Source organism: Hylaeus anthracinus, unplaced genomic scaffold, assembly GCF_026225885.1.
Source record: "Hylaeus anthracinus isolate JK02 unplaced genomic scaffold, UHH_iyHylAnth1.0_haploid 12002, whole genome shotgun sequence".
NCBI lineage: Eukaryota > Metazoa > Arthropoda > Insecta > Hymenoptera > Colletidae > Hylaeus > Hylaeus anthracinus.
In genome coordinates, this window is record NW_026534349.1 from 2,858,937 (window position 1) to 2,886,458 (window position 27,522).

At 41.6% G+C, this 27,522-nt stretch overlaps 3 protein-coding genes across 10 annotated transcripts in view; 2 read left to right on the forward strand and 1 right to left on the reverse strand.

The window, feature by feature from the left end:
* The first annotated feature begins 416 nt into the window (after positions 1-416).
* LOC128891740 (PDZ domain-containing protein 8) lies at positions 417-9,875 on the forward strand. 3 transcript variants are annotated; one of them, XR_008460914.1, is made up of 10 exons: positions 418-1,716; positions 1,801-1,993; positions 2,075-2,337; positions 2,415-3,495; positions 3,592-3,854; positions 3,937-4,140; positions 4,865-5,014; positions 6,451-6,633; positions 6,721-8,938; positions 8,996-9,875. XR_008460914.1 is itself a non-coding variant. In XM_054151479.1 (9 exons), exons 1-9 carry the CDS (start codon positions 1,321-1,323, stop codon positions 6,925-6,927), a joined length of 2,940 nt encoding a protein of 979 aa, XP_054007454.1. In that variant the 5' UTR covers positions 418-1,320; the 3' UTR covers positions 6,928-9,875. The 3 variants fall into 3 exon arrangements, 2 of the variants coding, with proteins under 2 accessions (XP_054007455.1, XP_054007454.1); XM_054151479.1 differs by having other exon boundaries at positions 6,721-9,875; XM_054151480.1 differs by lacking the exon at positions 4,865-5,014 and having other exon boundaries at positions 417-1,716; positions 6,721-9,875.
* Positions 9,876-12,546: 2,671 nt separating this feature from the next.
* On the forward strand, positions 12,547-20,337 carry LOC128891753 (leucine-rich repeat-containing protein 20). 2 transcript variants are annotated; one of them, XM_054151509.1, is made up of 4 exons: positions 12,547-13,073; positions 18,724-18,867; positions 18,999-19,166; positions 19,274-20,337. In XM_054151509.1, exons 1-4 carry the CDS (start codon positions 12,917-12,919, stop codon positions 19,435-19,437), a joined length of 633 nt encoding a protein of 210 aa, XP_054007484.1. In that variant the 5' UTR covers positions 12,547-12,916; the 3' UTR covers positions 19,438-20,337. The 2 variants fall into 2 exon arrangements, with proteins under 2 accessions (XP_054007484.1, XP_054007485.1); XM_054151510.1 differs by lacking the exon at positions 12,547-13,073 and adding an exon at positions 18,093-18,235.
* A 135-nt stretch (positions 20,338-20,472) lies between these two features.
* Positions 20,473-27,522, reverse strand: part of LOC128891744 (formin-binding protein 1-like) — a 37,685-nt gene continuing 30,635 nt past the window's right edge. The window contains exons 5-11 of one of the 5 annotated variants that reach the window (XM_054151486.1): positions 27,312-27,458; positions 25,883-26,242; positions 24,852-24,878; positions 23,697-24,004; positions 23,091-23,282; positions 22,730-22,866; positions 20,473-22,656 (exon numbers count right to left, since the gene is read on the reverse strand). In XM_054151486.1, the coding sequence (XP_054007461.1) occupies positions 22,499-22,656; positions 22,730-22,866; positions 23,091-23,282; positions 23,697-24,004; positions 24,852-24,878; positions 25,883-26,242; positions 27,312-27,458 (1,329 nt within the window). In that variant the 3' untranslated portion in view covers positions 20,473-22,498. Of the gene's footprint in view, positions 22,657-22,729; positions 22,867-23,090; positions 23,283-23,696; positions 24,005-24,851; positions 24,882-25,882; positions 26,243-27,311; positions 27,459-27,522 lie in introns of all 5 variants that reach the window. The other 4 variants (XM_054151485.1, XM_054151487.1, XM_054151489.1 and 1 more) reach the window with 4 other exon arrangements.

The following is a 27,522-nucleotide window of genomic DNA, read 5'->3' on the forward strand; positions in this document are numbered from 1 at the left end:
TATACCATAAGCTCGGCCGGTCTCACATATACAGCCATCTAAGCCACGGGCCTGCTAGTATAGCCTTTACTGATAAGTCATTATGGTAATGTACCGACGATTTAATAAAAACACTGTAATTGGCGGCATCTATCCGTAAAGGAAAGAACTATTTTACGACAAAGTTCAGCGTTTCTCTGATAGAGGTCGCTGATGAAACTCAAAAATAGTTCGGCAAGTTCACCGCTAGATGGCTATGCATTTGAGCGAAATTCCCGGGAACACACAACTCGTCCTTCTAACACAATCTAACATCTCCTTTACAATTCCTGACATTTCCTGACAGCTCCTAATACAACAGTGTTAGTGTTCGTGAGTGTAATATTAGGGAAAATTAAAAAAAAATGGATAATGAACCGCAGGCGTCCACGTCAGGAATCATCGAGGAAAAGAAGAAGACATTATATTTTGTTCCTTACTGGGATCCAATGGTACCCTAAATTCTAAGTAAGTATATACAGCAGTGAGGACTGCAACGCTCGCTCCAATGCGCATGATCAGGAAAAAACCCACGAATGTCCATCACTGCCCACAACCCACAGTTTGTAATATGTATCACGAGCCGGATAATAACAATTTTATAATCAATTATTACTGTATCATATTGTAAACCCACTTAGCGAATGTTAATAATACTTTTCGTAACTGTCTGATTTATTTAAAATAAGCTGTGCACATGTTATTCATAGAAAATGTTTCGTTCATAATAATGAACGAGGTTATCAGAGAACCTGTCAAATTGACAAGTTCGTCGAGCACTAACATGGCTGCCGAGATCAATAGAAAACTGTCATAATAAGCTTTGCCTATAGTCGACGGCATCGTTAGATTTCGTTAAGATGTTTCGAACAAACAAATTTTTGTGAATATGTATATTTTCTAAACCGTCATGAAACTTATTTATATTTTTACGAAAATGCCATAACTTTGATCATCGTAATGATAGGTGAAAGTGTTCTGAATAACTGTTGACCCGCGAGCAGAGGGTGATCCACAACAATGTAATCTAGCGTTACATACATAATAGGTTTTTTTTTATGATCGATTAAAATCGTAGATGTTGTAGAAATTCTCAATATTTCGGCACGAATGTAAACGATACATTTGTTTAAATATTAATTAACAAGTAACTTCTGAATACGATTAATATTTTTACATACATCCTTATTTTAAGGAACTGTCTTTTTTTTACAATTTCCTCTGACATTCTTCGATTATAATAGCAAAAATATCGTGATTAAACGAGGAAGCTATCGTGTTTCCGATAGGTGAAATTTTAATATGGATATTTTTGAATTTCTTTGCGTGTCTGTGATTACATTTGTGTGCGGTATAATATGTACGCTTGTACTGGAATTTTATTTATTCAAAAAATATTTGGAGGAGGCACCTCTGGCAAGCCCGACGAAAAGACCTATTCGTCATGGCAAGGCTCAGTTACCTAACGAATTACTTGAAAGTATTCAAGAAGAAAAGACAAATTCCAATACGAATATGGCCCGTCAAGGTATGTGCCCAGGAAATGAAAACTTGGCGATAAACTTAACTCTGCAATTTTTATTTAACGAATTACGAAATGCTGAACGGGTTCGTCTATGGTTGTATAGAAAATTAAATAACGAATTCAAAGAACTCCTAACTCAGTCCACGACTGGCAAATTGTTGGACAGTGTAAAGGTAAGCAAAATGTGAAATCAGAGTACAATAATTTTACGAATACAGTACTTAATTTTAAGTATATTAATTTTTGTGTTATTTCAGTTAAGAGATTTAAATCTAGGTACGCAATTTCCCACAATAAAAGGTTTAGAAGTTGCGGATTCGAAAATAGACGCCGATACAGGGTTACTCGAATCATTAGATTTGTCTTTAGATTTACATTATTCTGGAAATTTCCAACTATCGATAGATGTTAAAATGTTATTAGGCAAAACTGCCTATATGGCTTTACAAGGTACATTTATAAATAAGAAACTCGTGTCGAACTCTGAAAGTATAATAAACTTTTGTTAAATTTCATTTACGATTGTTTCAGTAAAACGTGTCAGCGGTAGAGCAAGATTACAATTTACACGTGTTCCATATACTCACTGGTCCTTAAGTTTTTATTCAGAACCTATACTTGATTTAGAAGTGCAGTCGCAATTTCAAGGTCGTCAATTACAACCTCAGATCATTTCTTTGATCACGGGACAAATTCGAAGAGCTGTGCGTAGAAAACATACACTACCTCGATACAAAATGCGTTATAAACCGTTCTTCCGCCGACTGAACGACGAAGCTGTAGATTTATCCGAAGTAAGGCGACTGTTTTATATTTTGACATTATAAAAATATAGAATAAGCTATAAAAATGTATATAAATTTTCACCCAGGTTGCCAATATTCAATTGATACCAGGTTATTTGGGGGTATCGTTATTGGAAGTGAGTAGATTAAATCTTGGTCCTAATATGCTTAACGCAGAAGATAAAACACAAGTCGAAGTATACTGTACGATATGCGTGGATTCGACACCCTGGGTATTTCTGACTCAATATACAGGCGTTCCTTACATGGTGTTAGATTTAATTATTAGTAAAGTTGGTTCTCAGCAGCTTGGCGTAGTATTTAAGCAGGAACTTGTACCAGAAATAGGTCACGTTTGCGTGCTAGTCGAAACCATAGTAACCGGAAGTCCTGCGGCAATTGCTGAAATGAAAAAAGGAGATATTTTAGTAGCTGTAGATGGTAAAAAGGTATCTAGCATGAATCAAGTAGCTAAATTCATGAAAAGTGCCGTGCAGAGACGCTTTATCGTAAGGGTTGAAAGGAAGTATTCCAAGGCAGACTTGGACAAACAAATAAGTATGAAACTGGATAGCGAAAAAATATCCGCGGACAAAGGAACAGATAGAAAATCGATAAAAACGGACTCGTTGATGAGTAAAGGCGATACACCCAGTACAGAAGATTATAGCAAAATTAAGTTTGAAAGCCAAATCAAATTTTCGGATTTAAAAGATTCGGAACATGAAATTTTTGATAAAGTGGAAACAGGTAGCAAGTTTTTTAGAAGAAAAAGTAGCGTACAGCCTGTGGATGATGCCGCTCAAACACCTGACAGTACACCTTCTAGAAAAATTTCGACGACCTCGAATCAATCGCTGATATCGAGCAGTTCCCAATTTTGCTTCAACGATGATAATTACGTAACAAACGTAACGGATTTATTCTTCACTACGAAAGAAAAGGAACACGCCTCCCTGATTACTTTCGAAGAAACTAGAAACTTTCAAATCGATTCGGAACTGCAATATTTAAATATAGGCGTGTGGGGTCGTGTAAGAGGAGGAGAATTCCCTGCGAAACTATTAGGATATATAAACGTCCCTGTGAAATTAATTCTTGCTCAGTGTTATACGTCCTCGACCGGTCATTATCTTAAATGCCACGCTCTGTTACCACCCGATAGTGGTATGTATTACCATTAATAATAAATCAAATACACAAACATCGATTAATACTTTTGTACGATTCGTGGTAATTTCACATGGCCCTTTTTTTTCCAAGCTTCTTTGACAACGGTTCATACAAAACTACAAGGATATTCGGGATTCGATCCGACGCTTTGTTACGGTGATATTTTATTGTCTTACGTGTGGGAGTCCAGTTATCCAAATCGTCACGTAGTTAGCGACTCGGGAAAGAAAGAGAGTACGGAAGCTACGAAAACGCAACCGATATTGAGCGAGGAAATCACCGACAAGAAAATGCACGACTTTATTAGGACACACTTTCACAGAGCAACGCACTGTGACTTTTGTACAAAAAAGGTTTGCCTCTCCAATAATCCATTTATATGTATATGTTGATACCTTGAATTAAATAATAAATGTTTAAATTTTTACTGTATAGATTTGGTTGAAAGACGCTATACAATGTAGAGATTGTGGGATGGTGTGTCACAAGAAATGCGAGGTTCGTTGTCAAGCGTCGGGAACCTGCGGAGCAGAAAGTTTAGCAACAATGGCATTAGAAACCGACGAAACAGAGCCTAATACTCTTATCGGGGAATCGGGTCCGGAGATTTCTCTAACCAGTTGCGAAGAACACGTACAGGTATTCAAGACGTAGTAAAAGTTTTTGTTACAACTGAAAATGGTATCGCCAAAACCACTGAAAATGGCAATCAGCATTACGGTCTGGCGACTCCATTCCATATCATTGTCATGGAACAATTATTATATATCTATTAATATAGTCTTGAATTTTCAAGTTAAACGTAGTATAATTTATATTTTTATTAAAAAATTGTACATTGCTTTACAAAGATGAAGTTTTAAGAAGGGAGGGAGAGCATCACGAAATTACAATCGCTATGCATATCGATCTCCTCGCTAGTCATGTTTTATCGTACAGTACGTAATACTGTCGTCGAGGAATTGCTGTTTCGGGCAATTGAAATGTATACTTTAAACAACTCGGAGTATTCTTGGTATTTTGTACACATATAGGGAAACGACTGTTAAGTGTGTTTCACTTTTATTGTTGGCAATAAAAATGATCGTCTGCATATAGGGAGGTGAAGGTTTTTTGTAGGTTTTGCACCTTGACCTTTGCTCTTTAACGTCGAATATATCCGCGAATACTGTCGAGTGAACCAACGAACGACTCGTTTCATTATCGTTTCACTAACTAGAAGTACTTTGGCATATAAAGTAAATGACACGTAATGGTAGAGCGCGTTTCTGTTTGCTCCGTCTTAGTTACTATCTATATCGGATACGATTGGACAAGTAAAAATTATATTAATCGATTTCCAATCCGTTGATCGATCAATCAGGGTGCAACTATGATGGCCATGAAGGCTAGTATAGCTAACACTCTGTTGGGCCTGAAGAAGGCTGGAAGTACCAGTTGTTTGGCCCCACCAGCTTCCGGTATTGGTCTGGCATCTAGAAGTCTTCCCCCAAGTCCCTGTGCATCCCGCAAGGTAGAATTTAATACCATAGATTCGTTTAATTGGAACAGAGAAGGATCGACTTTGTTACTTTATTATGTAAACTTTAAAGTCCTTCTCTGTTCCATTTTTTTTTTCCTTTTTGGCTTCTTTTCGTAACACCGACAACTCTAACGACACGAAACACGCTTGTGGATTAAGACAGTGGTTTCCAAACTTTTTGGAAGATGCGCACACCGCCTCCTCTCGCTCCTCCTCTCCCCATCCCCTAATGGAGAATCTAGAGAAAATACTTTTGTTGGCTGAATTGCATAATTTGTCGTTTAAATTCATACAAGAAAATACAGGATCTCTAAAAAATCATCCGTTTTTGCGAAATAGTAGGAATTTGTAAAAGAAAAAGAAACAGCTGTAAGACACATTGTAAGTATACGGAGTAAGACGCACATACAGAAGTATACGTATACCGAAAGAAAGTCACAAAAAATAAAAGTTTGGTAATGACTTTTTAAACTTCATCCATTTTATTTTCAGACGCCTTATTAACTCGAGGGTACGTGACTAAAGAAGTAATCGGACATCAAAGAAAATCACACGAAAAAAGAAAAAAACGAAAGGATGATCAACAACGATGTCTTTAAATGACTTTGTTCTAGTATACGTATGCTTCTGCGTCTCATAGTTGCATATTCTAAAATTCCTGACATTCGAGATACCCGGTATACTTGTACAGTTTTACTGAATTGGATGATTATTCGTTAATGGAAAGGGGCGTTTATGTTATCCATACGTTTCTTTCGTGCTCTTCGTCGAAATACAAAGCGCCCTATGCTTTGGAAAACACTGGTTTAAGGTGTCGAGTGCTTTGTTATAAACGTTGAAGGTTGCGCATTGCTCTTGTGCATTAACCCTTTGCACACGATAGGTGACTCTCAGTCACCATTAGGTTTCACGCAGCAAATCTACGATGCCTAATGTTTCTTTAAGTTTAATTTCTTTGGAGCTCCAAGTGACAATAAAATGATTGTCGGTGAGGCAAAGGCGACCTTGTTCTAAAATCTCGATAGCTTGGAACTCGTAGCAATAGAATGTTAAGAAACATCTCGAGTGCAAAGGGTTAAAACCCTACTACCATCGGCTTACGGTCTCTCCGTTCTGTCGCAAAGAAACGATCACGCAACTTCGTGCTGTCTCATGAACATTACTCGCAATTAATTGTTTTCTGGCGTAACATAATGCACACCGAGAACTCCACGCACGTTACAAAAGACTTTTTACGTTAACATTCACCAACTCTATCGTCTTTCGTAGAGCGACAAACGAAGAATGCTTTGATTTGCCGTTACTTTTTCTTTTCGCTCTGTCACTGTATCGCGTTGCCAGTCGAGCGAGGCGCATCATTCTCTGCGATCAAGCTTAACCGCGACACTGTGTCCCGAGAAATCTGATCGAATTATTGAAACGTTTAGAATTCGTTGGTCGGAGGTTTGGGCATTAGCCCGGAACTGTTGGAGGGCGCCGAGCCCAGCGTGGCGGATCCTTTAATAGCCGGGGATTTGGACGATGGTCTCATGTCCAGGGCCAAAGACACCGGCAAGTTTTTGTACAAATATTTGGAGCCACGCGAGCGCGTCGAGAAGATCAACGTTATGGTAAAGTCGACCAACGTTTCATGCTTTTACTATCGGATAGAGTTTTATCTAATTTAATTAATCGTGCTTTTTCCAACGTGTACACAGATGGGAAAGTTGAAAACTGCCCTCGACGGGGAAACTAGCTCGAGACTAGAGCTGTCGCAAAGCGGAGAAATGGACAGCATTAAGTTGATCGCTCAGAGCGACTTGCGAGTGCAAGCACTGAGTGTCCTGCTTCTGCATTATTGCGCCGGTCTGCAGCACGCACAGGAAGAGTTGGACAAGTCCCAGCAGGCCAGCAAGGACTCGTAACGGACCTAAGTTCCACGATCAGGCACCGAGAAACGGGAAATAACCGATTCGGTCCATCCGAGGCCGTCGCTGCGCGTCAATCGATCAAAATCAGGCATGTCAAACTCACTTTTGCTCTAAGCTCGATTCGCACTTTGCTTCCGTGTTATCGCGGCTGTAGACGCGCAATTTATTTGTTTTATCGTTACGGAACCTGTAACGTTGCGATCGAATTTACTAAACGTAAAAGGGATTTACTAAAATCAATATATCAAAATTAATGTACAATCAGTGTAATAAGTACTCGTACAGAAACCAATTCAAAATAAAGCTTCATGTATTTATTTTATTAATAAATTTTAGGGGAAGAAATAATTAACCAACGTGTTTCTACGTATTTTTAGAATAGAATTTGCGTAAATTACAGTTTTAATTTAACTTTTAATGTTAGCCTCTCGTTTCTTTTTCTTATTCATTTTATTTTAAATTGGTTGCTGTACGAATACTTGTTACACCTATTAGACTTATTAAATCCTTCCAGCAAGAAACTGAAACGTTTGAGTAAATCTCTCGTTATACATTAATTTAGTAAATCCGATAGTAACGTTTACGCGGAGGAAATATTTGACATGGCTGGTCCACATTTTAACGTACGTCGATCAATTTTAATAATTGTAATTCGATTTCTATATTACTCGTACGTATCACGACTGCATGGGGCACGCGTGTTTCGAAACTTCTCTTCGATATTCGTACGATAGGCTTCAAACTAATACTCGCGACTTTAACCGTGATACATTTATAACATACCAGAGAACACCAAATACCGAAGACTTGTATTTACGAATTATATGTATCCTCTTAGAGAACAGAGTACAACGCATCGTCGGATCTATTTACGCAACGTGCGCTTAGAATATTTCGGTCGACATAGACGAATAGCTACGGTATACAATAATTAGATTAAAAAAGGAAAAAAGAAAGAAACAACAAAAAAAAAAAAAATAGTGTCTTGTTTTCAAGCACAAGGTAACGGGGCAATTAAATACTTAATCGTAGCGTTTAATAGCTTAGTCGAGCAATTACTCCCTTTTCATATCAATAATAACGTGATTTCGATTATAAACGATTCGACGCGTTTCCAATTGTGCGCGCGCATACGTTCGTTTTACTTTTAACTTAACTTCTTTCGAACCGAAATCGCGTTTTAGCGATCGCGAACAAGCTCTGCAACGAAACTTCGCGCACGAACCGCTGACTGATTTATGAATTTATCGACAAGCTCACCGCCTGTACACAGAAATTCGCGAAACGAAATATACACGATACGCGTAGAGGATTTTATCCATAGGTAAACTTCAAAAGTATCGAATGTATATATCTCGTGGCTTCGCAAGATATTACGATTTTATTGTTAAGTAATGTAAAATGAATATACAAAAAAAAAAAAAGGGAAAAAAAAAATAATAGATTGTTAAACGAGAGCTTCGATGTCGATCATTTCGAGGGCACGCCGCACGACGAGGAAGTTGGTTCCCCGAACGATTTGTTTCGTTAAGGAAGCAGACTATTATCGTTGCAAAACGGTGAATATTTTATCCGCGCGATGAGAAACAGACGCGCGAGCGGGAATCGAGGTCGAGCATACTGGTGCCGTCTGTAACTACTGGTGACGTTTCCGTTCGCGATGCTGCACGTGGAATGGTCCGCGACTTCTCGGTAAATATGAAAATACTCGAAAAACGGAGACGCAGTAGCCAGTACGTCGCACAAAGAGTCTACGTCAAAGCCAGGCGATTTTATAAGGCCAACGTCTCGCGAAGATTCTCGATGTTCTTCGCGCGACGCGGCTCCGAACAAAGTAAAATTGTTTACGAAACAAAACCATCGTTGAAACGAAAACAAAGATCGCGTGTCGCTTTCGTAACAACCGAGCGTTATTATCGTTTGTTATAGCTAAATAGAAAGTGTCGGCATAGACGCTGGAGTATTATCGAACTGGAAGATAACGGTTGATTTCAGGCCAACGATGGTCTGTTTTGTCTGGAAACTATTATTTACGTTTGTTTTGAATTTGAATGATTTTCAGGCTTTCGGAAAACGAAGTTGCACGAACTTATTCGTGGAAGCGTGATGTTTCTTTCCGTCGCTGCCAGACCACAGTTGGCGTAAACTCAGATCGCGGCGATCATGGCCGGATATAAAATTCACACGTAGTTTTGGAAGTGCACGCTGTACAGTCATCGACTATGCTACAGAGACGATGTCGATAGAACGAAACCAGCGAGATTTCGTTTGTTCTCGACGAACGAAAACATAAATTACGGTGGTGCGATCAAATTACGCGTTTTCCCGAAGAAAAATTGATCGTTGCATCTGGAATTGGAATAGCAACAGGAACGGGAGAAACTACATCGAATCGAAAACGTGTTTCTGCGGTCGATATACGCAGAGACGCACACCCACGCCCACGTGCACGTGCTGCGTGCATCGATCTCGATGCACCGCAACCTTTATCCCGCGTACGTCCATACGAGAGAGTCGATACGAACACGACGAGAGAGAAGTCATGGGGGATTTTGGCCCGCGAATCTATTCCTGGTCCGTGAAATGCACGCGCAGTATCCTCTGGCCACGTGCCAAGCATACCGAAGAATCGTATAAACATTTTATCCCTGTTGGGCATTGGGACTGCACGATGAATGGAGTGCAAGGGCCTCCGCGCGAGAAAAGAGAAGACCGCGATCGATGGCCGAGTACTCCGCCTTCGACCGCGATAGATAATTACACGGTACTAATTCTAAGTGGGTAGAAGAACTTGTATCTTTATCAGACGTCGCGTACAACGACTGTTCGTTCGTTACTCGTTAGATAAAAATCAAACATCGAATAATAGAATGACATATTTTACGACGAGTTAAAAGTTTATGTATTCGATTGAATATATTTCCACGAATATCTGTCGACTCCGGATTCGGATCTTTAGTTTTTTAACGACTCACTTGGACGTCGAAGCGTAGATTTTCCTATTTAGAACCGCGATCGCACGCACTGAAGAGATACGAGGAGAACGCCGCAGAAACGTTGTTTAATGTGGCGACACGTACACGCTTCTCGATCTCGCGATGTTCGCCAAAACCGCGAGCGGCCGATTCGGTACACCCTTTTGTCCTCCAGACACGCTCGTTTAGTTGTTTATTATTCGCAACGAAGCGACCGTGCACGTGTTTCGCGCGCGACTCCTGTCTTAATCCTTCGCACTCGAGAGGAGACTCTCAGTCACCACTAGGTTTTCTTTAGGTTTCATTTCTTTGGAATTCGAAGTATCGATAAAATGATTGCCGTTGAGGCAAAGGTGAACTGATTCTCAAATCTCGAATTAAGGAGAGATACTTGGAAGTTAATCTGAGCTTAGCATTCGTGACAACGGAATGCTAAGAAAGCTTAGTTGTTGAAAGCTCGAGTTGTTGATAGATACCAGAAAAATGGCCTCGAGTTGCAAAGGGTTAAAATATAAAACGTTACTTTGTTAATTGCGTTACTCTGCTCCGATGCTCGCGAGGTAACAAGCTCGCAAAAGAAATTACAAATTAATTACACGGGCCGCCGGATTACATATATTCGTGACGTATGCTAACGTAAAAAATATTCTTCTTGCATAAGCGCGTATCCTGAATTCGATACGTTTATCGTATGCTTTTCGCTCTGTAAAATCCACGAACGACACGTCCAAGTGTTTCATACGGATTTTGGTGAAACAGTTGTCGCAGAGAATGATTTGTAATTGCTTGCGAGATACGCGAGTATCGAATTCGTATAGAGAAACGTGCGACGGATAGAATCTCTTGACCAGCTGGAAAAATTCGCGCGATCTTCGCGAGAATAACGAGCGTTTCTAATGACGCAGTAGGCATCGTGCCGAACGAAAAGTTCGTCGTATTTTCGACCTTGCGTTTTGGACGACGCCGACGCTTTTAGCGGATATCATCGCGCGAAAACGCTCGTTCCGTGGACAAAGGTTTCGCTCTCGATGCCGGCGGACCGGAAGCGCTTCGAGTCGTATAACTACCCCGACGGCGTCTCTAAAACGAACCGATCTTGGAGAATTTTTTAGCGAGAAAACTGTGTAGCATCGAATGTCGAAATCTGAACATATAGTATAGACTTTGGAGTACAGTACTGTCTCGAAAGAAGCAATTCGGTCGGGACCGGCGAGTTCCCGAGCGAATTATTTTATTATTGTCGACGGAGGTAATGCTATTCGCCTTGACTTTGTTCTCGAAAAAGGAGCAGCCATACATAAAACAGGGGATTTGGTGTAGCGGCAAACTATAAAGTGATCGCTCGAGCACGAGTGTTATTCTTTGGAGAAGGATAGAACAGAACATGATTTCTCATTTTCGCACTAGTAAAATCGAGTTCTTTTCGGATCTCTCGGTTGCTTGTTTCGAGACAATACCGTATTGGCAAATAACATCTCGATATGCTGTTTACCGGTCATAACTCGTGTGGTTTCGATCCGAAACCAACGAGTAAACGGATTCCGCTTCGCAATGGATGTCTCTATAACGTACAAGAAATTTCTTTTTCGAGATATAAACGAAAATTCACGCGATAAAGTGTCGAAGTTGTCGGCGTGAAAACTTTAATCGCAGCGGCTTGTTCGCTTCCGTGTGCTCGCCGCGCGAGGCGTGCCGTTAATTGCGCTGTTGTTTACATAACGTCGCGGCGAAATATAAAATAAAATATCCCGCTGGCGACAATCGGGGAATCGTTTCATAAAACGTTGTATAATTTTCTCTATGGTATTCCAGCGTCGAACGCTTCCTTCACGCCTCGTATTGCGCAACTCTACGCTGTGGAGAGGCCGTGAAAAATCGATTAACAATTGGAAATGCTCTTCCACGCGTCGTGAATCAAAGATGAAAGAAACTTGGAATGGATTAAAACGCTTATGCGATAGACGAAGACGATTAGCAATTGATTCCGTAACGGGACGCTACGATTTGTCGATTCGAAGGAGGAACCTGACGAGAAGTAAAAATGTAACTAGTCTTCCTTCCGGGAGTAATCGAAATGCGGGTGAAAGATTCTTTCTAGCAATGGCGGGCTGCGTTTGAAATTGTTTACATTCGTCAATTTATAGCGTAGGAGTCTGAACGAAAAATAAGGGACAGAGATTCGAAGCCACGATCCTCGGATCCACAGTGGACCGCTTTATCTACGCGACCAAACCCGTATCCTACGTTTCGTGTTCTCGTCTGACTCCTTGTTGTTGGGTATGGAAGGCGCGGATACTGCAACAGTAACGTTTGTATAAATTTGTGTAACGCGTTAATGTTCTCTGACAACGAGACAAAGTCACGGAAGTCCCTGAAACGCTAAACGTCCTGGATCGGGTTGACCTTGCCCTGCGAGAAGTGCACCGCCAATTCGAACGAGTCGCAGATCCAACCGCACCTGGCCGTGGCGACCGAGGCGCGTGCAGCGGGATCCCTGCGGTTGTTTTCAAACAAAGAGAGGGAATCGAAACAAAGTAGTCAGCTGATCCGAGATGGATACCTGGTGGGAGTGCCGCCATCAGCGAGGGCTTAAATAGCACCGCGTGGAGTTGCGACGCGTCAGTGCCGAGCAGCGTCGCCTGAAACGCTCTCGTTTTTCATCTCGAGCGCAGACGAGCGGAAACCGCGAATTACCGTGCACCGTTCGGAAAGCCGTGGATGTCCTGGAGATCGGACTCGTTGTCAGGACGTTGTCAGTTTTCCTCGGCGTAAACGGTCTCATGCCAAGTATCACGTCGGAGAAGTGCGTCTGCAGCGTCGGTTGTGCACCGTCAAGGGAACTGGAAACATGATAATCTCCTGATAGCCGGAGAATCGAGTGCTGGAATCGATACTGCGAACAAGAAGAAATTTGAGTTATTACGTATATCGGATTTCGGAGGATTTCGGAGGAGATAGTACACGAAACGTTACTTTACCTCTGGCACGGGACCGATTTTCATATCAGGATGAAACCGCCCGCGTACAATGCCGACCAAGTGCAACAAGTATCTCAGGAGCAAGGCGAGAGGAACGTGGCCATGGCTGTTTGCGTGCAGTTGGCGGGCAGGGCGATAATCAGGGTAGTTTCCCGTTGCGAGGAGGCTCAGGACAATTGCAATCTAGGTACGTACCGGTCCCGTGACCGAGCGATCTAATATCGTCGACAGCGTTCGATCACCGCATCGATAGCCCGGTCACTCTGGATTCAAATGCGCGGGACAACTTTCTAAGAGTAAAAGGAAAATCGATTCGAGGAAAATGTTTTCGATGGCCGAATCTAAAACGAGCGAATCCACGACGGTTGTTAACCTTTCCGAGGCTCGCGGCCCACGGTTTCAAAGAAGATTCATAGCCTTTACGATGCTCGCGGCGCGATTCAGAGAGAATGAAAACCTGGCACAGTTCCTAATCCTAAATACTTATACTATAAGTCTTATAGTAAGAAGGATTCCATGGTATTTGGAAGCCTATTCAAACCTGGGATGGAATTATCGAAAATATTGGATCTAATCGTTCGAAACAGACACGGTGTTTAGATCTTAAAAATAAGAGCATTTACATGTATATTCGATAGAGTATATTTCCACGAGTATTCCACGAAAGTATGAAACGCGTTGCGACGCGCGTCGATTCGGCAACCAACTCTATCTGGCTTATCCGAGTCAACGTTCGAGTTTCGAGTAGACTTCAGGGGCAAAGGTAGAATAATTTTTGAGAAAGAAAATATAACCGACTTCGAAGAACGTTACAACTGCACTAAAAAAGTATGAAATAATTTCTAATCAATTTATATAAATACTCTTAAATTATTACATACAGCACGTTAAATACAATGCAATCTTTTCGGAGGCGGCGCAAAATTAAAAATTTTTATGCTAAAACTTGAATGCTGTTAATGTATGCGTGCGTACTGTCTACGCGAGGGTTGCATACTGTTAACGTGTGTACATAGTATATATGATGCATATAGTAACAGAAATAATTAAACATGATATTTTTTGTTCCTCCAAGTTGAACCAAATTCGGTAATTTTAAGTGCAGGCAATTTCTAAATTTCGCGATTTATAATTTTACAAATTATTTTATCGTTGCCACCTGAAGTCTCGAAACACGAATGTTGACTCGGATAAGCCGGGTAGAATCGGTTGCCGAACCGACGCGACGCGCGTCGTAACTGTTTCGTCCGCGTTTCATACTTTCTACGCCGCGATATCTTTCCGCGTTTGAGGTATCGCACTTTCGCTCGCGCGAGGATTTCGTTCGGGGAAAGAAACCGAGTCGAAACGTTTGTCTAGCGCTCGTCTTGTTTCTATTACGCGATGAAGATCGAGCTGGTACCTGGCACCGATATCGGGCTCCGCGCAATCCACGATTACGATTCGATTTCCTTAGTTGCTTTTTGTGCAATCTTAACAGAGCTACGCAAACTATCGTACAATGTAATTGGTTATCTGTTGGATACAGAAACGATACAGAAAAGTTATAATTACGAGCAACTACTGCAAAGTTGTCCAACGCTAGCTGACGCTCTTTTTCCCGGGGTTGACACGCGGAAAACGTACAAATAAACTAATTCCGCGGAATTGGCGCGTTAGTCATCGATACGATAATAACGTCTCGCTGATAAGGGTGTCGAACAATGCTACGATTGCGTATCAGCGTGAAATGTTAATGCGCATTAATTACCACACCGGTGGTCGGTTTTGAGTAAGCTCGATCGGTTTCCCAAGATTTTACGTGGCGAAACAACCTGGCACGGCACGGATAAAGAAAATCGTAGAATCTCGTAGCGGGCGTTTTAGGAGACGCTCTGGATTGTCAACGTTTTGAAAAAGAAGAGTCAGCCGGATATCGTTGATATCGATATCCCGTTGTTCTAGTAGGACAGATGTTTCGGCATGGAAGAAGGTGCAACCGAGCAATTAATAGACACGTGTAACAGAGTGACCTTAAGGTACGTTCGCTGCAGTGACTAATAAAATTGGCAACACGATACGTGTTTCTGGCCGGCCTTGATTCGTCGATTCGACCGTCCCGTAACGAGCTCGAATTTCAAACTACCGAGACGAATTAGCTCGACCAGCATTGCATGTCGCCCCCTACAGAAGAGACCATGGACGACGGACCGTGCGAGATCTACGGACGGACCGTGAAGCGCGTTTTTGGAATAAAGGCGATCCATGGACACGCCAGTCCGCGAACACCGAGCGATTCGCTTCCTGATTCAACCTGGAAGAAAGAACGGGACTCGGGTCCTTGCCTTATCCGTACACCCGGATAGATTCGAGACCTTCCTCGATGCCGATTCGTTCACGCTTTGTTCGACTCGATCTGCGTCAGCGTTCTCCGTCTCGATGATTCTCGGACGTTCGCGAGACTTTTCTGAAATTTTCCGTACTTTTTGGACCGATCGTACACCGTGGAAAAGAAAAGCTGGCACGAGTCTCGGCCACGAATGTACACTTGGTCGTGAACACGAGATTTCTAATCGGTAACTGGCGAAAGTCTCGATGCGGAGAAAACGAGAGCGAGAGGTACTCGACGGTTAAACTCGAGGCATCGCTCTACGAAAGAACGCGCGTTTCTGTAATAACGCTCGTTAGCGATCCTCGGACGGATTCGCGATAAGCTCGGCCGTCTTTTTCCCAAGGAAACGATGACCTGATGGTGACACCTCGCGCCAGACTGACCTACCAATAAAATACAGTGTTATCTAGAGGGTTGACAAATGTTCCAAGTCAAATAATTACCTGTGCCCGCGGTACAATTATGTCGTCGACCGTCACTGCGACTCGGTGACTCTATACAGGAGTAAAATTTCAGTTTGCCGACGCACCGAAAGTGTTGTAACGATTCGAACGCGATGTGCCAAGCGATAGTTGTGCTCGATTGTAATTGGTCCCGTCGGCGTCGGGTAGACCGCTAGACATACGTACGTAACAGGTGGCGGTGTTTCTCGTCGCGGTAGCGGCTCGTGCATCAATTCGAATAAAAGTGAAATGCTTAGCGGTGGTTCTAGCATAGATAATCGGCTGGATAAACATTGCGTTGCGCAACTCGTGTCCGGTCTTTGTTCCCCGTGCCACTGAATCGAGCCAGTCGCGTGCCGGTGCGCGCACGCGTTGTTCTTTTTATGGTACCAGTACCGTTAATTGTTCGACACGATCCTATTTTTAATAATTATAGTAGGTAACAGAGTATCGGTTGTCTTTTAGCAAAATACCCAGACGATTAACACGTTGAACGTCACGTCACCCACATATGGCTGACGGAGCTTTTCGCTAAAGAATTTTAATAAATAATTTTGAAGGACTAAGTATCGATGAAAACAAGTCTGGATAGAATTCGTAAATTTCGATGAGAATTCAAAAATAAGTAATACGATAAGTGTTAGATTCTATCATTTCTAATTGTCTCGAGACGAAATTTTAGTCCTGTAGACATTTCCATGCGAATCAGTGTGGCAGCCAACGTGTTATAATTACGCTACCGGTCGGTAAAACGCCAATACGGTTAAAGTAAACCATCGTCGTTGATATCGTTACGCGACGGCATACAGCCGACTATGAGTCAACGGTCCATCAACGGGAAAGATCTCTTGCACGTTTTGGAGGCATCCGCGTGTACGAAAGGTCAATCTCGGAATAGTGAACCGCTACGAGGCCTTGGCAGAGCAAAATACGCGCGCTTTGCATGCCGTGCGAGAGTCGTTCCTTCTTCCCGATCCTTTTTACATGTATTCGCAACAAAGCGCTACTGGATTACTCATTCGTTGCGTCATTTAGTCGTTGGTACTTTTAAAACTTCTTTTATACCATTACGCCGCATAATTTTGATATTTAGAATTTGTATCTTTTTTTTAAATATTGGGCTGTCTGGAAAGTCCATGCCGATTTTTAGTAGGAAGTACAGGTCTGAATATATTGGAATGGCTGAAAACAAATAAAATGTGTACATTCGTCAACAGGTGGGAAGGTTGTGGAACAAAATGGTACATATATATTATAATTCAATAAATATACAATAAATATAAATATACCTTTGAATTTTTCTTAAAAATAGGCATGAACTTTCCGGACAACCCGATATAACATATCAGGCTCACCGATACCTGCTTCGCGTGTCCACTTGGTTCATTCCTATCTCGGGTATTCGAACGAGTGACTCAGCCTGTAGTTTTATCGTTCGATCGGAACGTTAACCTGAAAAATAAACATTATATTAGTACGTGTCCTACGCTGTTTAAATGATACTTTGCTCCAAAATTTTCTTTAATGTACGCATAAGGATTAAATGTCTAAGATAATTTCGTATCTGCGACTAATGGATTCCTTCGTACCGACGCGGTAAAATACGAGTGTATGCATCCCGAACGACGTGAACACAGGTACGCGAGGCGCCACCATGTATGGAAACGTAACCTTAAATGGTAGCTTGCCACCGAAGCCCTTTACTACTTTATTGCAAAAAGTAATCGTCACTGTCGATACATACAGTAAAACACAGTCGGTTAGTCCGTTCGGTTAATAACGTCGGAATTCTCACGATGCGACGTGCTTCGCATAATAAAAAGATTCCCTTTGCGATTCTCGACGAAAAAGAGCGGTTCCTCGCGATCGAAGCTTTTTAAATATCTAATTCTAATACCTACGCTTCGAACAAAAAGTAACCTATTATATATTACCTCGTGTCGTTTAAACGTCGACGTCACGCCGACGCGTTCTTGACGACAAGAAAGACGCACCGATGAAAATATTCTTAGGAATGAAAATTCTAAAACGTTGTTAGATCCGAATCCGAGAAAAGCGCGATCAAAACTGGAGTAGAACGAGCATGCGCAAGAAAAATGGCGACGTTAGAATTTAGCGCGACATCGAACAAGCGAATGTCTCGCGTCTACTTTCGCACCTTTCAAATGCTTTCAAATGCGCCTGCACCCATTTTCCAATTCTCGGAAATTTAAATTACAAATTTACATAGTCCCGCGACCGTGATAGAATTCATATTATCCGGAGAAGTATGCAAGTGCGAGGAACGTCTTGGTAAAAAGTATCGTCTCGAAATTTTCGAACTTTCGGAAGGTAGAATTAATTGGCATGAATTCCGAAGCCAATAAACGGGCTCTATTTATTTTGGTAATTGGTCGGAAATAAATGTTTGGCGATAGGTTGGCCAGACGGCAGATTCAAGAACTCGTAACGAGTCAGTCTGCCTTGGCAAGATGGCGAATGCCGTCACGAGGGTCGTATTGCGCTGCGAAGAGGCACAAGAGAACAAGAGTCTCGGTAAATTGTTTTTTGAAAACGAAGTGAAATGTTGAACGATTCGAGTACCGACACCTTGTTTCTCGTCGAAATTTCCACTTAATTTTTTTCTGTTTGTCGTTGCGCGTTAAGGTACTTTGATCTAGTTTATGACCTACTTTCCTCTGCTACAGGTGTATCGCGGGTTCTACAAACAAAAATTGTGTCCGTTTGTTAAAGTATCGCGCGTTGTTTGTGTGATTTTCAGTGGATACGACGTACTATCCGAAATGAGAAATCAACAATGTTTCGTACAGCATTCGAAAAATGTAAAATTTCGATTGTTACTTTTGTTTAGTATTGATACGCTGACCTAGTTTGACAGCTGATCTGTCGAGAGCACGATACGACGGTGCAGATTACAAAACTAATTTGCTACATATTATAATAAACGTAGTTTTCGATTGTTTACATTTAAATTTTCAATACGGATTCGCAACGTTATTATTGTTATTTTACTCGTGTTGCAGATCTATCGGAATGCCAATTGATGCAGGTTCCGGATGCTGTTTACCATTTAATGAGACACACGGAATTGAAAAGATGCGATCTTTCTGGGAACGTGATAACAAAGATCCCACCGAAATTCGCGGTGAAATTTTCGCTGATCACTGGTAAGTCTGATATGTATACATATTGATCGCAAGGTTTTGTAATCGATGTTTTAATATCATCCTTTTTTTCAATTGTACTAACAATAATTTTTGGAAATTTTACTGTAGTATAAATAGGTAATTGTTTCCAGAACTGAATTTGAGTCATAATCAAATGAGCAAGCTACCAGAGGAACTTGCCGAATTACAAGCTCTGGAAAGGTTGAACATTTCTCATAATACTTTCATCGCTTTGCCACCTGTTACTTGTCGGATACCACAGTTGAAGCACCTTCACGCCAACAACAACTCCATCATAGGTAGGTGTTGTAAGTCTGTTACGTAAGAGGCATTTCGAATACTTTCATTGGTGATCCAATTGAAATGATTACGTCTATGTTTTAATCTGGACATGTACATTTTTCAGACGTAGACATCGAGAGGCTGAGGCATGCTCCCGTTTTGGAATTTATCGATCTCCAAGCCAACCCTCTGACGCCCAGGATGCACGATCTCCTCGGCACCTTGACCCGAATCAGAGTCGAATTGACGCCCAGGGAGGTCGAAGAATGGGAAGATCTCACCATTTGAAGCGGATCTACAGCCTAAGGAAAACAATTAAATCTGCCAAAGGGGTGGATCGGCGAATGTTCGTCCTACGCGAATGTAGCTTGCTTTCGTTTATCTTGACTAAGATTGAGAGTTTGCAAACGAATCGTCGCGCGAATCGAGAACAAATAGCAAATATTTTGTACAGTGACTGTATACGACTGACCGACAGCATGCGTAAGCGATGAATGGTAAAAAACGAATAAACTCGTCAGGAAACGTACAACTCTTTGTAACTGACGTTCTTCGCGATCAGTACTTAACAGCAAAAACTTGCCGCGTACCTGGAACTTTCTGCATTGATCTCGCGAATGAATCGATCGATCGTCGCTTCTTCTACCCGTTTTCTACCGTGTGTTTTCTTTCTCTTTTTCTTGACTTTATTCGGCCGCATCATTGCCGCGATCGATGTACGGCGTTACATTGCGAGTTGCCGATCCAACTTATCACCATATTTTTACTAACTCTGAACAAGTACCCTGTAAACTTAAGATACGTTGTATTATTTTTTATGCGTGGATTTGACATATTGCGACATATTTTGTATATTCAATCATTCGACTGCCAATGTACGGACTGCTCGGTATAATAGAACGTCGATTTGATTTTATAAAAACACACACACACACACACACACACGAAAAAGAGATATATATTTACAAAAAGCATAATTCAGGTATAATTGTTGATTACGTGAGAATTGACAGCTTTTCTGTGTTTAGATGCGTATACGTATGTGCTTGCAAGAATTTGCAAGAACGTTTATATTTAATTTATATGTAGCTATGTGTACTTGCACAATACACATCAGAATGTATTACTCTGTATTTCTGATCTAGTCAATTGTCCGTGAAATGTTGCAATATACTTTACGAAACACAATTCCCCATTTTTATTCCCTCAAACGTACCTTTTCTTTACGCGTTACTAACGCCGAACATTATCCACAGATAGGAACGCGGAAAGCAGGAAATTGAGCTTACACAGTAGTTACATAAAATAGCAAAACGCGACACATTGGTTTAGTACCTATATTTTTTCAATATTAATAATAATTAATAATTAAACGTATAATGAGTCACAGAGTTAATTATCTACAATACTTGTTCATGGATATAAAATCACAAAATATACATAGAATGGACGCGGTTTAATGTTAAGAATTAAGGTAGACATACGGACTTTCTTTCCTCAGTTTTTTTTTTGTTTGTTTCTTCTATCGTTATCTGGCGATCCTAGTTTCACTCTCGAAAAAGTGATAGACGATCTATGTTAGGGAACGGTTTGTACGAGCGAAAAGCATTTCTCGGTTGACTTTCCGTCGAAGTCGTTGACCGCATACAAATTCATTATCGACTCTTGCGTTTTTCAGGCTTCCTCGATGCTTTCGCGACTAACGATAAATAAAAAGAAAGTCGTCTCGTGGGTTACGAACCCGCAAATGCGCACGTTGGTATGACTGTTCGAAACGCGGTAAGACTTATTAACGATAAAATTGTATACGTCATTCGCATAAAGAAATTACAGCGAATGAACTGGCAGAGGAGAGGGTCACCGATCTCTCTCGTTTCACTTGCGTATCTTATATACCGAAGCTACATTTCTTTTAATGAGTGATTATAGTATTATATATAATTATATACATATACATATTTTTAGTACGCGAGGATATATATATATATATATACGACTACACGATTTCGATACATCGCAATCGAATCTAGGACGAATCTAGGCTTTGTAACGGCGAAGTTAGAGACTTTCCCCCCAAATGCGTGGAAACAGAAGCGTTTAAAGAAAAAAAAAAAGCCAACGCCACTGTTTCGCACGTGTCCACGCGAAATGGAAGCAAATTCGTCTCTTCGCGCGATACATCGAATCTGGCACTCGCACACGTACCACTCGCTCCAGTTCTTCCTCCCATATCCCTTGCAATATGTACACAAATATATCCTAACTAATTTCACATCCAGGCAGCATCCGTAGAAACAAAACTTGGCCGACGAACCTTCGGAATCTACTTGCTGTACAGAGCACCACCTAATCACCTTCTTTTTGTGTCTACAACGAAGACGTCGATTAACAAACTAATACGATAAAAAACAATAACGACTCGAAGTAATCACGAAGTAGCAGCATCACTTTCCTATCATCGACAGAGGCAACAAATCGTCGTATATATTCGTTTAAGTAAAAAAAAATGAAAAGCATTAAGAGACACATCGGTTCCTCAACCTTTGACGATGATAGAATAATTACTTTATGAGTTTTCTGTTTCACGATCGACTCAATTAAAAAAATGAAAAAAAGAAAAATATGGTAGATAAAATTCGTGCATTTACAATAATCACAATTTTTTTAATGTGACGTATAGGCGGGACGCGTATTGCATACATGAAAACTAGTCACTTTCTTTAGTAGAGCTGCAAATTATTCGTTTGTGCACGACTATAATATAGAGGCACATGTTCGGGGCCATGAAGTGATCAGGGCGTGCTTTTTTTTTTTTTTTCTTTAATAGAAAAAGACTGTACCGTAGTTCAGCAACATCGAATGCGTATGATCAAACCCTTTCAACGGTTGGATGCAACGTCATTCTAAATAATCGTACGATCTTAATATCCTATGAAGAATTAATTGAATTCAAGTACGCGATCATTTGCTTAACGGAACCTAGGTTCCGGAACACAGAGCCTCCCTTTGTTCATCCACGTTCGATAAGCCGATGGAAAACTGAGGGAAGTGTGTTGGACGTAATTGACTAAACGACGAGTACCTCACCAAAAAGTCAGACCCGTTGGCACATAATATATATATTCAATTTCGTTCGCATGAAATCGTCCGTTAACGTTTAGGCCCACGATTTATCAACGGAGTGTCCCGAAATCCTGTGCCAATCAACCAACACATAACCCTCGATTGGTGAAATCTCATTGCTATCTTCGACCGTCCAATGTACCGTATTGAACCGATAGCATTATCAATGTCCATCCTCTTCGAAGCTTTCCACTTCGTGATCGTTTACACATTCTAAGAGAAGTGGCTAAGTGTTATAAAGGTGACACTCTATGTATGACGTAGGCACAAAGCCCTCGATTGGTTGAGAAATGCGTCGGACACGAGTCCAGCCGTCCCCTTGATCCAATTCGATCATGTATAACTCTTCTCCGTCGTACATCGGTATGGAACCTTCGCTTGTCGCTAAAACCACAAATACGAAATTAATATTGTTCTATGACGCTAGATACGCTATCGAGTCGTGTAACACGCGTACCATCGAAGGGATAAAGTGCCCTACAGGTCCCCAACGGCGGTTGAGCGTCAATTTCGTCGACGTAATACTCTTCGCCGCCGCTACCAGGAAGAGACGTCCTCGATTCCCCGAGGCCAGATTCCGGGCTATTCGTGGAACTGTGCATCAGTACCGTAAAGCGAAAAGCGTGTCTAATTGGTCTAGTTAAAAATTCTGATTCTGTATTTATACGAGTTCAGTAACTCATTATCGTAACGATTCTTCCGTTAACAAAGGAAAAAAAAAAAAGAAAGAAATTGGAGAAAAAGAAAAGAGCGAACCGTTCACCTCGATGATCCTGAGCTGTGAAATCCGCAAACGATATGATCAATGAAAAGCTTACCCGTGCGTGGGTTGCGGCGTGCTCGGAGCACTTTTCTTGTTCATCGGTTGATTAGCGTTTACGTTGCTCACGCTGGAATCGGAGGCTGATCTCGAGAGACTTTCCTCGCCTCCCGAATGACTGGATCTTCTCGAGCTCAGCGGCCTCGTTGCGGACCCGTTGCTGGTCGGCTTTCGCGGTGCTTGGCTCGGACTGAAAAATTTCAACCGTGCGATAAACCGTTAATTACGTGGATCGGTCTTTAGCAAAAGAAAGAAGATAATTTTGAAACGTTACACTTATAAAATACTTGCGAAAGAAAAGAAAGCAAAACGATCGCGCATGCATTATTCGGATCGGTGCTTCTCAAATTTGAAGTCGAGTAAGGTCGATCGCACACGGGAGTAACAGATTTGAAATTAGCGTTGCAAACCGTTTGCGCTCTTTGTTTTACCTAGATCCACGGTCGCATGCAACTAGTTTCAGAGTGATTTGAAATCGATCGGTTGCGCCCGTGCGCGATCGGCCTAACGCATATGCGTCGTTATTTCATCTCAAAGCGAACCGTGGTTTGAGAAACACTGAGGTAGATATCGCGATAGTCTATCGAAGATTTAGCAAGGACACCTGGATAAACTGACGCCAGCGCGCATCGCTTCTTCGAGATAACCTTGGAACTTTGCCAACTCTGCGCCGAGCTTGTCCAGCTTGTTGCTCGATTGATTCAATTGTCCCTCTATACTCATCGGATCGCCTAACGCAGGATTCTGTTCGTACACGCCCTTCATCTTCATCAAACCGTCCCTCGCCGCTGTTTCCTGTTGAATTTTCGCCTGAATCTCGTCGAGCCTTTGTTGCAATCTCTTTTTCCGTTGGTTCGGCGGTAGATCGCTGCAGTCCTCCTTCGCGCCGTCGCCATATCCGGGCACGTTATTCTGGAATTATTTCAGGTGAGTACAGGGAATTTCGAGTACCGTGTATCTACGAGTGATGTAAGTATAGTGCGATGGAGAACAAAGGAGAAGAAAGCACGCGGCGATTATAGGTACAAACACAACGTACCGAGTTAATTCTACGTTACGATCGAAAGTTAACGAGAACGTGAAATCAAGGTTTTGCCAATGTTACATATGCGTCACTATCACGAACATAGTCGGAGTTGAACAAACTAACAACAAAAGGAAATATACGGTATATGCCCGAGCCGAGCGTATACACGCAATTATTTCTCGAAACTGTTGAATATACGGAAACGATGGTCGGTATAAATATCGCTCGACCTTGGACAGTTTAAAAAAAAAATAAAACAATTGTCCATGTACACGCGACATCTACGTATGGATCTTGTATAACAGATGAATCGAATTAAATTCATTTCTTGATCGATTACTCGTCGTTATAAACTAAATGTACAGGGTTCGGAAAGGTATTGGTTCGTTTCTTTCTCGTTGATATCTCGTCGAGTAGAAATTAAGGGGTCGAGGAGTTCGACTCTTCTCTATTCGCTGCTTTCTCCTACGTTCGAAGCTCGTTGAGAAACATCAGAGAATATATGAACTCTACGGTAACTGCACAAGATCAGCCCCGAGTTTGGTGCAGTTAGGGGAGACATTACTGTATGCGTATCGAAGATACCGAACGAGAAAGAAGCGGACACCTTTCCGAACTCTATATATTTAACGAACAGATAAAAGTCAGACGAAAAATTTGTTAGCTATTCTCGGAGCTCTACTAAGGCCGACAAACAAAAGACAATGGGCGTTTGTAAAGAGAAGGACAGACCTTTAAAGCTATGCACACCTCGATCAACTTCTGTCGTTCGCATGAAACAAATTCCAAAAGCGTATCATTCAGCGCATGAATCGATAAACGATCTCAGGCGGTAGCATTGAGTAAAAACTCAGTTTCTAACTATTTTTCTTTTTTTTTTTTATTTATTTATTTATTTTCTAAATTTCGTCATACGTGAAACGTTCAAGACCCTTCCAGAGTCTCTGAGTTTCTACTCGACCGACAAGACACATCTAACGACGCGCAATCGCCCGATATCATAGTTGGATGCAGAAAAGACATGTGCTGGTGTTGCAGACATTTGCAGGCGAACAAGCGATCCACAACATACTTACTAAGTATAATCGTATCCAAATTCATAGTCCACGGGTGATCGGAAACAAGAGACCACAGGCAGATCGAACCATCCACCAAATTAATAAAAAGTACAGAAGAAAGATAAGTTATGCTTGCCTCGCGGACAATCGACGTGGTCGTATATATTAAAAACGACAGACAAAACCGAAAAGAAAGGATGAAACGTTGTATATTCGACGAAAAGGATAATCGAAATAAGGATCGGACACGGTGCTCGTAAGATTACAATTCGCATCGGTCTAGTACGATACAAGCGCGCGTTTAATTGTCTTTTGTTATTTAGATGGAAAGTAGGAATTGTTAATAGAGATCAAATGTTGTCGCAACGATAGAAGACAATTAAACGTACGCTTGCATCAGACTATACCATTGTTTATGGAATGTATAATTCATGCTTCGAAAAATACGTGTGCGCATTACAGGCCTGCCGACCGACGACGATGCAACTGTGCATGAGAAACAACAATACAAAAAAAAGATAGTGAAAAACAAAGACGATCGTAAGAGGGATCGTTTCGTGCATCTCGCAGCTATCTTTCGTTCTTACTCGTGTTTTAAACATTCTCGGCGATAGAGGGTGTACGGATGCTCGACTCGTACGTTATATTCGTGACACAATTTAGAAACAAACGACTTCGCGTGTGCCGCGAACGAACGATATTTACCTTGTTGCTGCTGAATATGCCGAAAATGCCGACCCTCTTCTTGATCTTGCCACCGGAAACGGTACCCTTCGCAGTCAAATGGTGATTGTGTATCGGTTGCATCACGGGCTGCGACAGCTGACTATTGCTGTCGTACGTTTTAGCAACGGAGAGGTCCTCGAACGGGAAATCGCCCGGCGGTTGGAAACCGCTCTTGTAACGTTCAATCACCATAACTGTATCTTCTTTTTCGTTGATCTCGTTCGCGGCTTTCTCGATGCCGTCCAAACACTGGGCGATTATCGGAGCCACCGCTCGCTCGATCTCCACCGATTTAAGCATATAGTTTCGCATATTCTTTATCCGTTTTTCATCCAGCTCCTGCAATTATTTACATGGGGTACATTAGAATCGAACGAAACCAGATGAAAAGGAAAGGTGATTAAAGAATTCGGTGCACAGTAAGCGATGTGTTCTTGGTAGAGTCCTAGGCGATCCCGATACAAATGGGGACAAAACCATATTTATGTAATACTACTATATGGCTAACTGAGAGAGAGAGAGAGAGAGAGAGAGAGAGAGAGAGAGAGAGATCCCGTTTCAACATGACGGTTAGGGAATAGATCTTCCTCTCTTTTGTAAGTGTACTCTGAATGATATGCACATGCGTCAAACTGATCGGCTCTGCCAATAGGAAAATCGATTACGAGCTATATAGCTCACACTTTTAGCAATTATAACACCTGTTACTGCTTCAAAACAAAAAGATGTAGGAGTCTATACGAAAAATAAGGCACGGGGATTCGAAGCCACGATCCTCGGATCCACAGTCGTCCGCTTTACCTACGCGACCAATCCCGTACTCTACGTTTCGTGTTCTTATTTGACTCCTTATTGTTGGGTATGGGAGGCGCGGATATTACAAAGACAATTATCATTTAATTGATTTTCACGGTCAATATTATTCGGAGTACGCTTAGAAAGAGAAGGAAATATATTCCCGCACCGTAATGCAGCATAGGACATATAGTAGCATTATTAAGTTGACTGGAAAGTAATGTCGTTTCTAATCTCAACACTTATTTATCATTCATCAACTCGTTAATTTTTTTCAATCTGGCATTGAAAATTTGCACGCAGAATGACAAAAGGTTCTTAGTAACTAGGACGATTACATAATTGATTAAATATAAAAACGTGTTATAAATTTATTTGTTTGAATTTAATGTAAAAGGAACGAGATTACTTTCTGGCCCCCCTAATACATATGTGGTGGCATCTCCGCTCCTCGTCATCAGGGGGAAACCGTGCGGTTCTCGCGTTTCCCACAAGCGGCTCGGTCCCGCCTAACTTTTCCATATAAGCTCTTCCCGATGGAACTCCAAATATATCGGCGTCTGAGGCACGGGCTTGCTAGATAGCTTTACCGACGAGTCCACAAAACGAATACCTGAAGGTGCTGAAAGACGTATGGCATGGCCGTGTGATAATGCAACGTCTGCATGTCGTTTGTTTTCTGCAACTGGTTCGCGTACTCTGTCTTCGCCTCCTCGCTTTGTTGGGTCTTCAACGTCATGTTCATCCTCTGTTTCTCGACCTGAATAGGAACAAATCGAACCAAGTTTAGAGGATAGGTAGAAGAAGAAACAGCTCGGAAGAGT

Coding starts and splice junctions, on each gene's coding strand:
- LOC128891740 (XM_054151479.1), top strand. CDS start 1,321: ATGGATATTTTTGAATTTCTTTGCGTGTCTGTGATTACATTTGTGTGC. Junction 2,338..2,414: donor AAGCTGTAGATTTATCCGAA/GTAAGGCGACTG, acceptor ATTTTCACCCAG/GTTGCCAATATTCAATTGAT. Junction 4,141..4,864: donor GTTGCGAAGAACACGTACAG/GTATTCAAGACG, acceptor TCGATCAATCAG/GGTGCAACTATGATGGCCAT.
- LOC128891753 (XM_054151509.1), top strand. CDS start 12,917: ATGAAACCGCCCGCGTACAATGCCGACCAAGTGCAACAAGTATCTCAG. Junction 18,868..18,998: donor GAAATTTTCGCTGATCACTG/GTAAGTCTGATA, acceptor AATTGTTTCCAG/AACTGAATTTGAGTCATAAT. Junction 19,167..19,273: donor CAACAACAACTCCATCATAG/GTAGGTGTTGTA, acceptor TACATTTTTCAG/ACGTAGACATCGAGAGGCTG.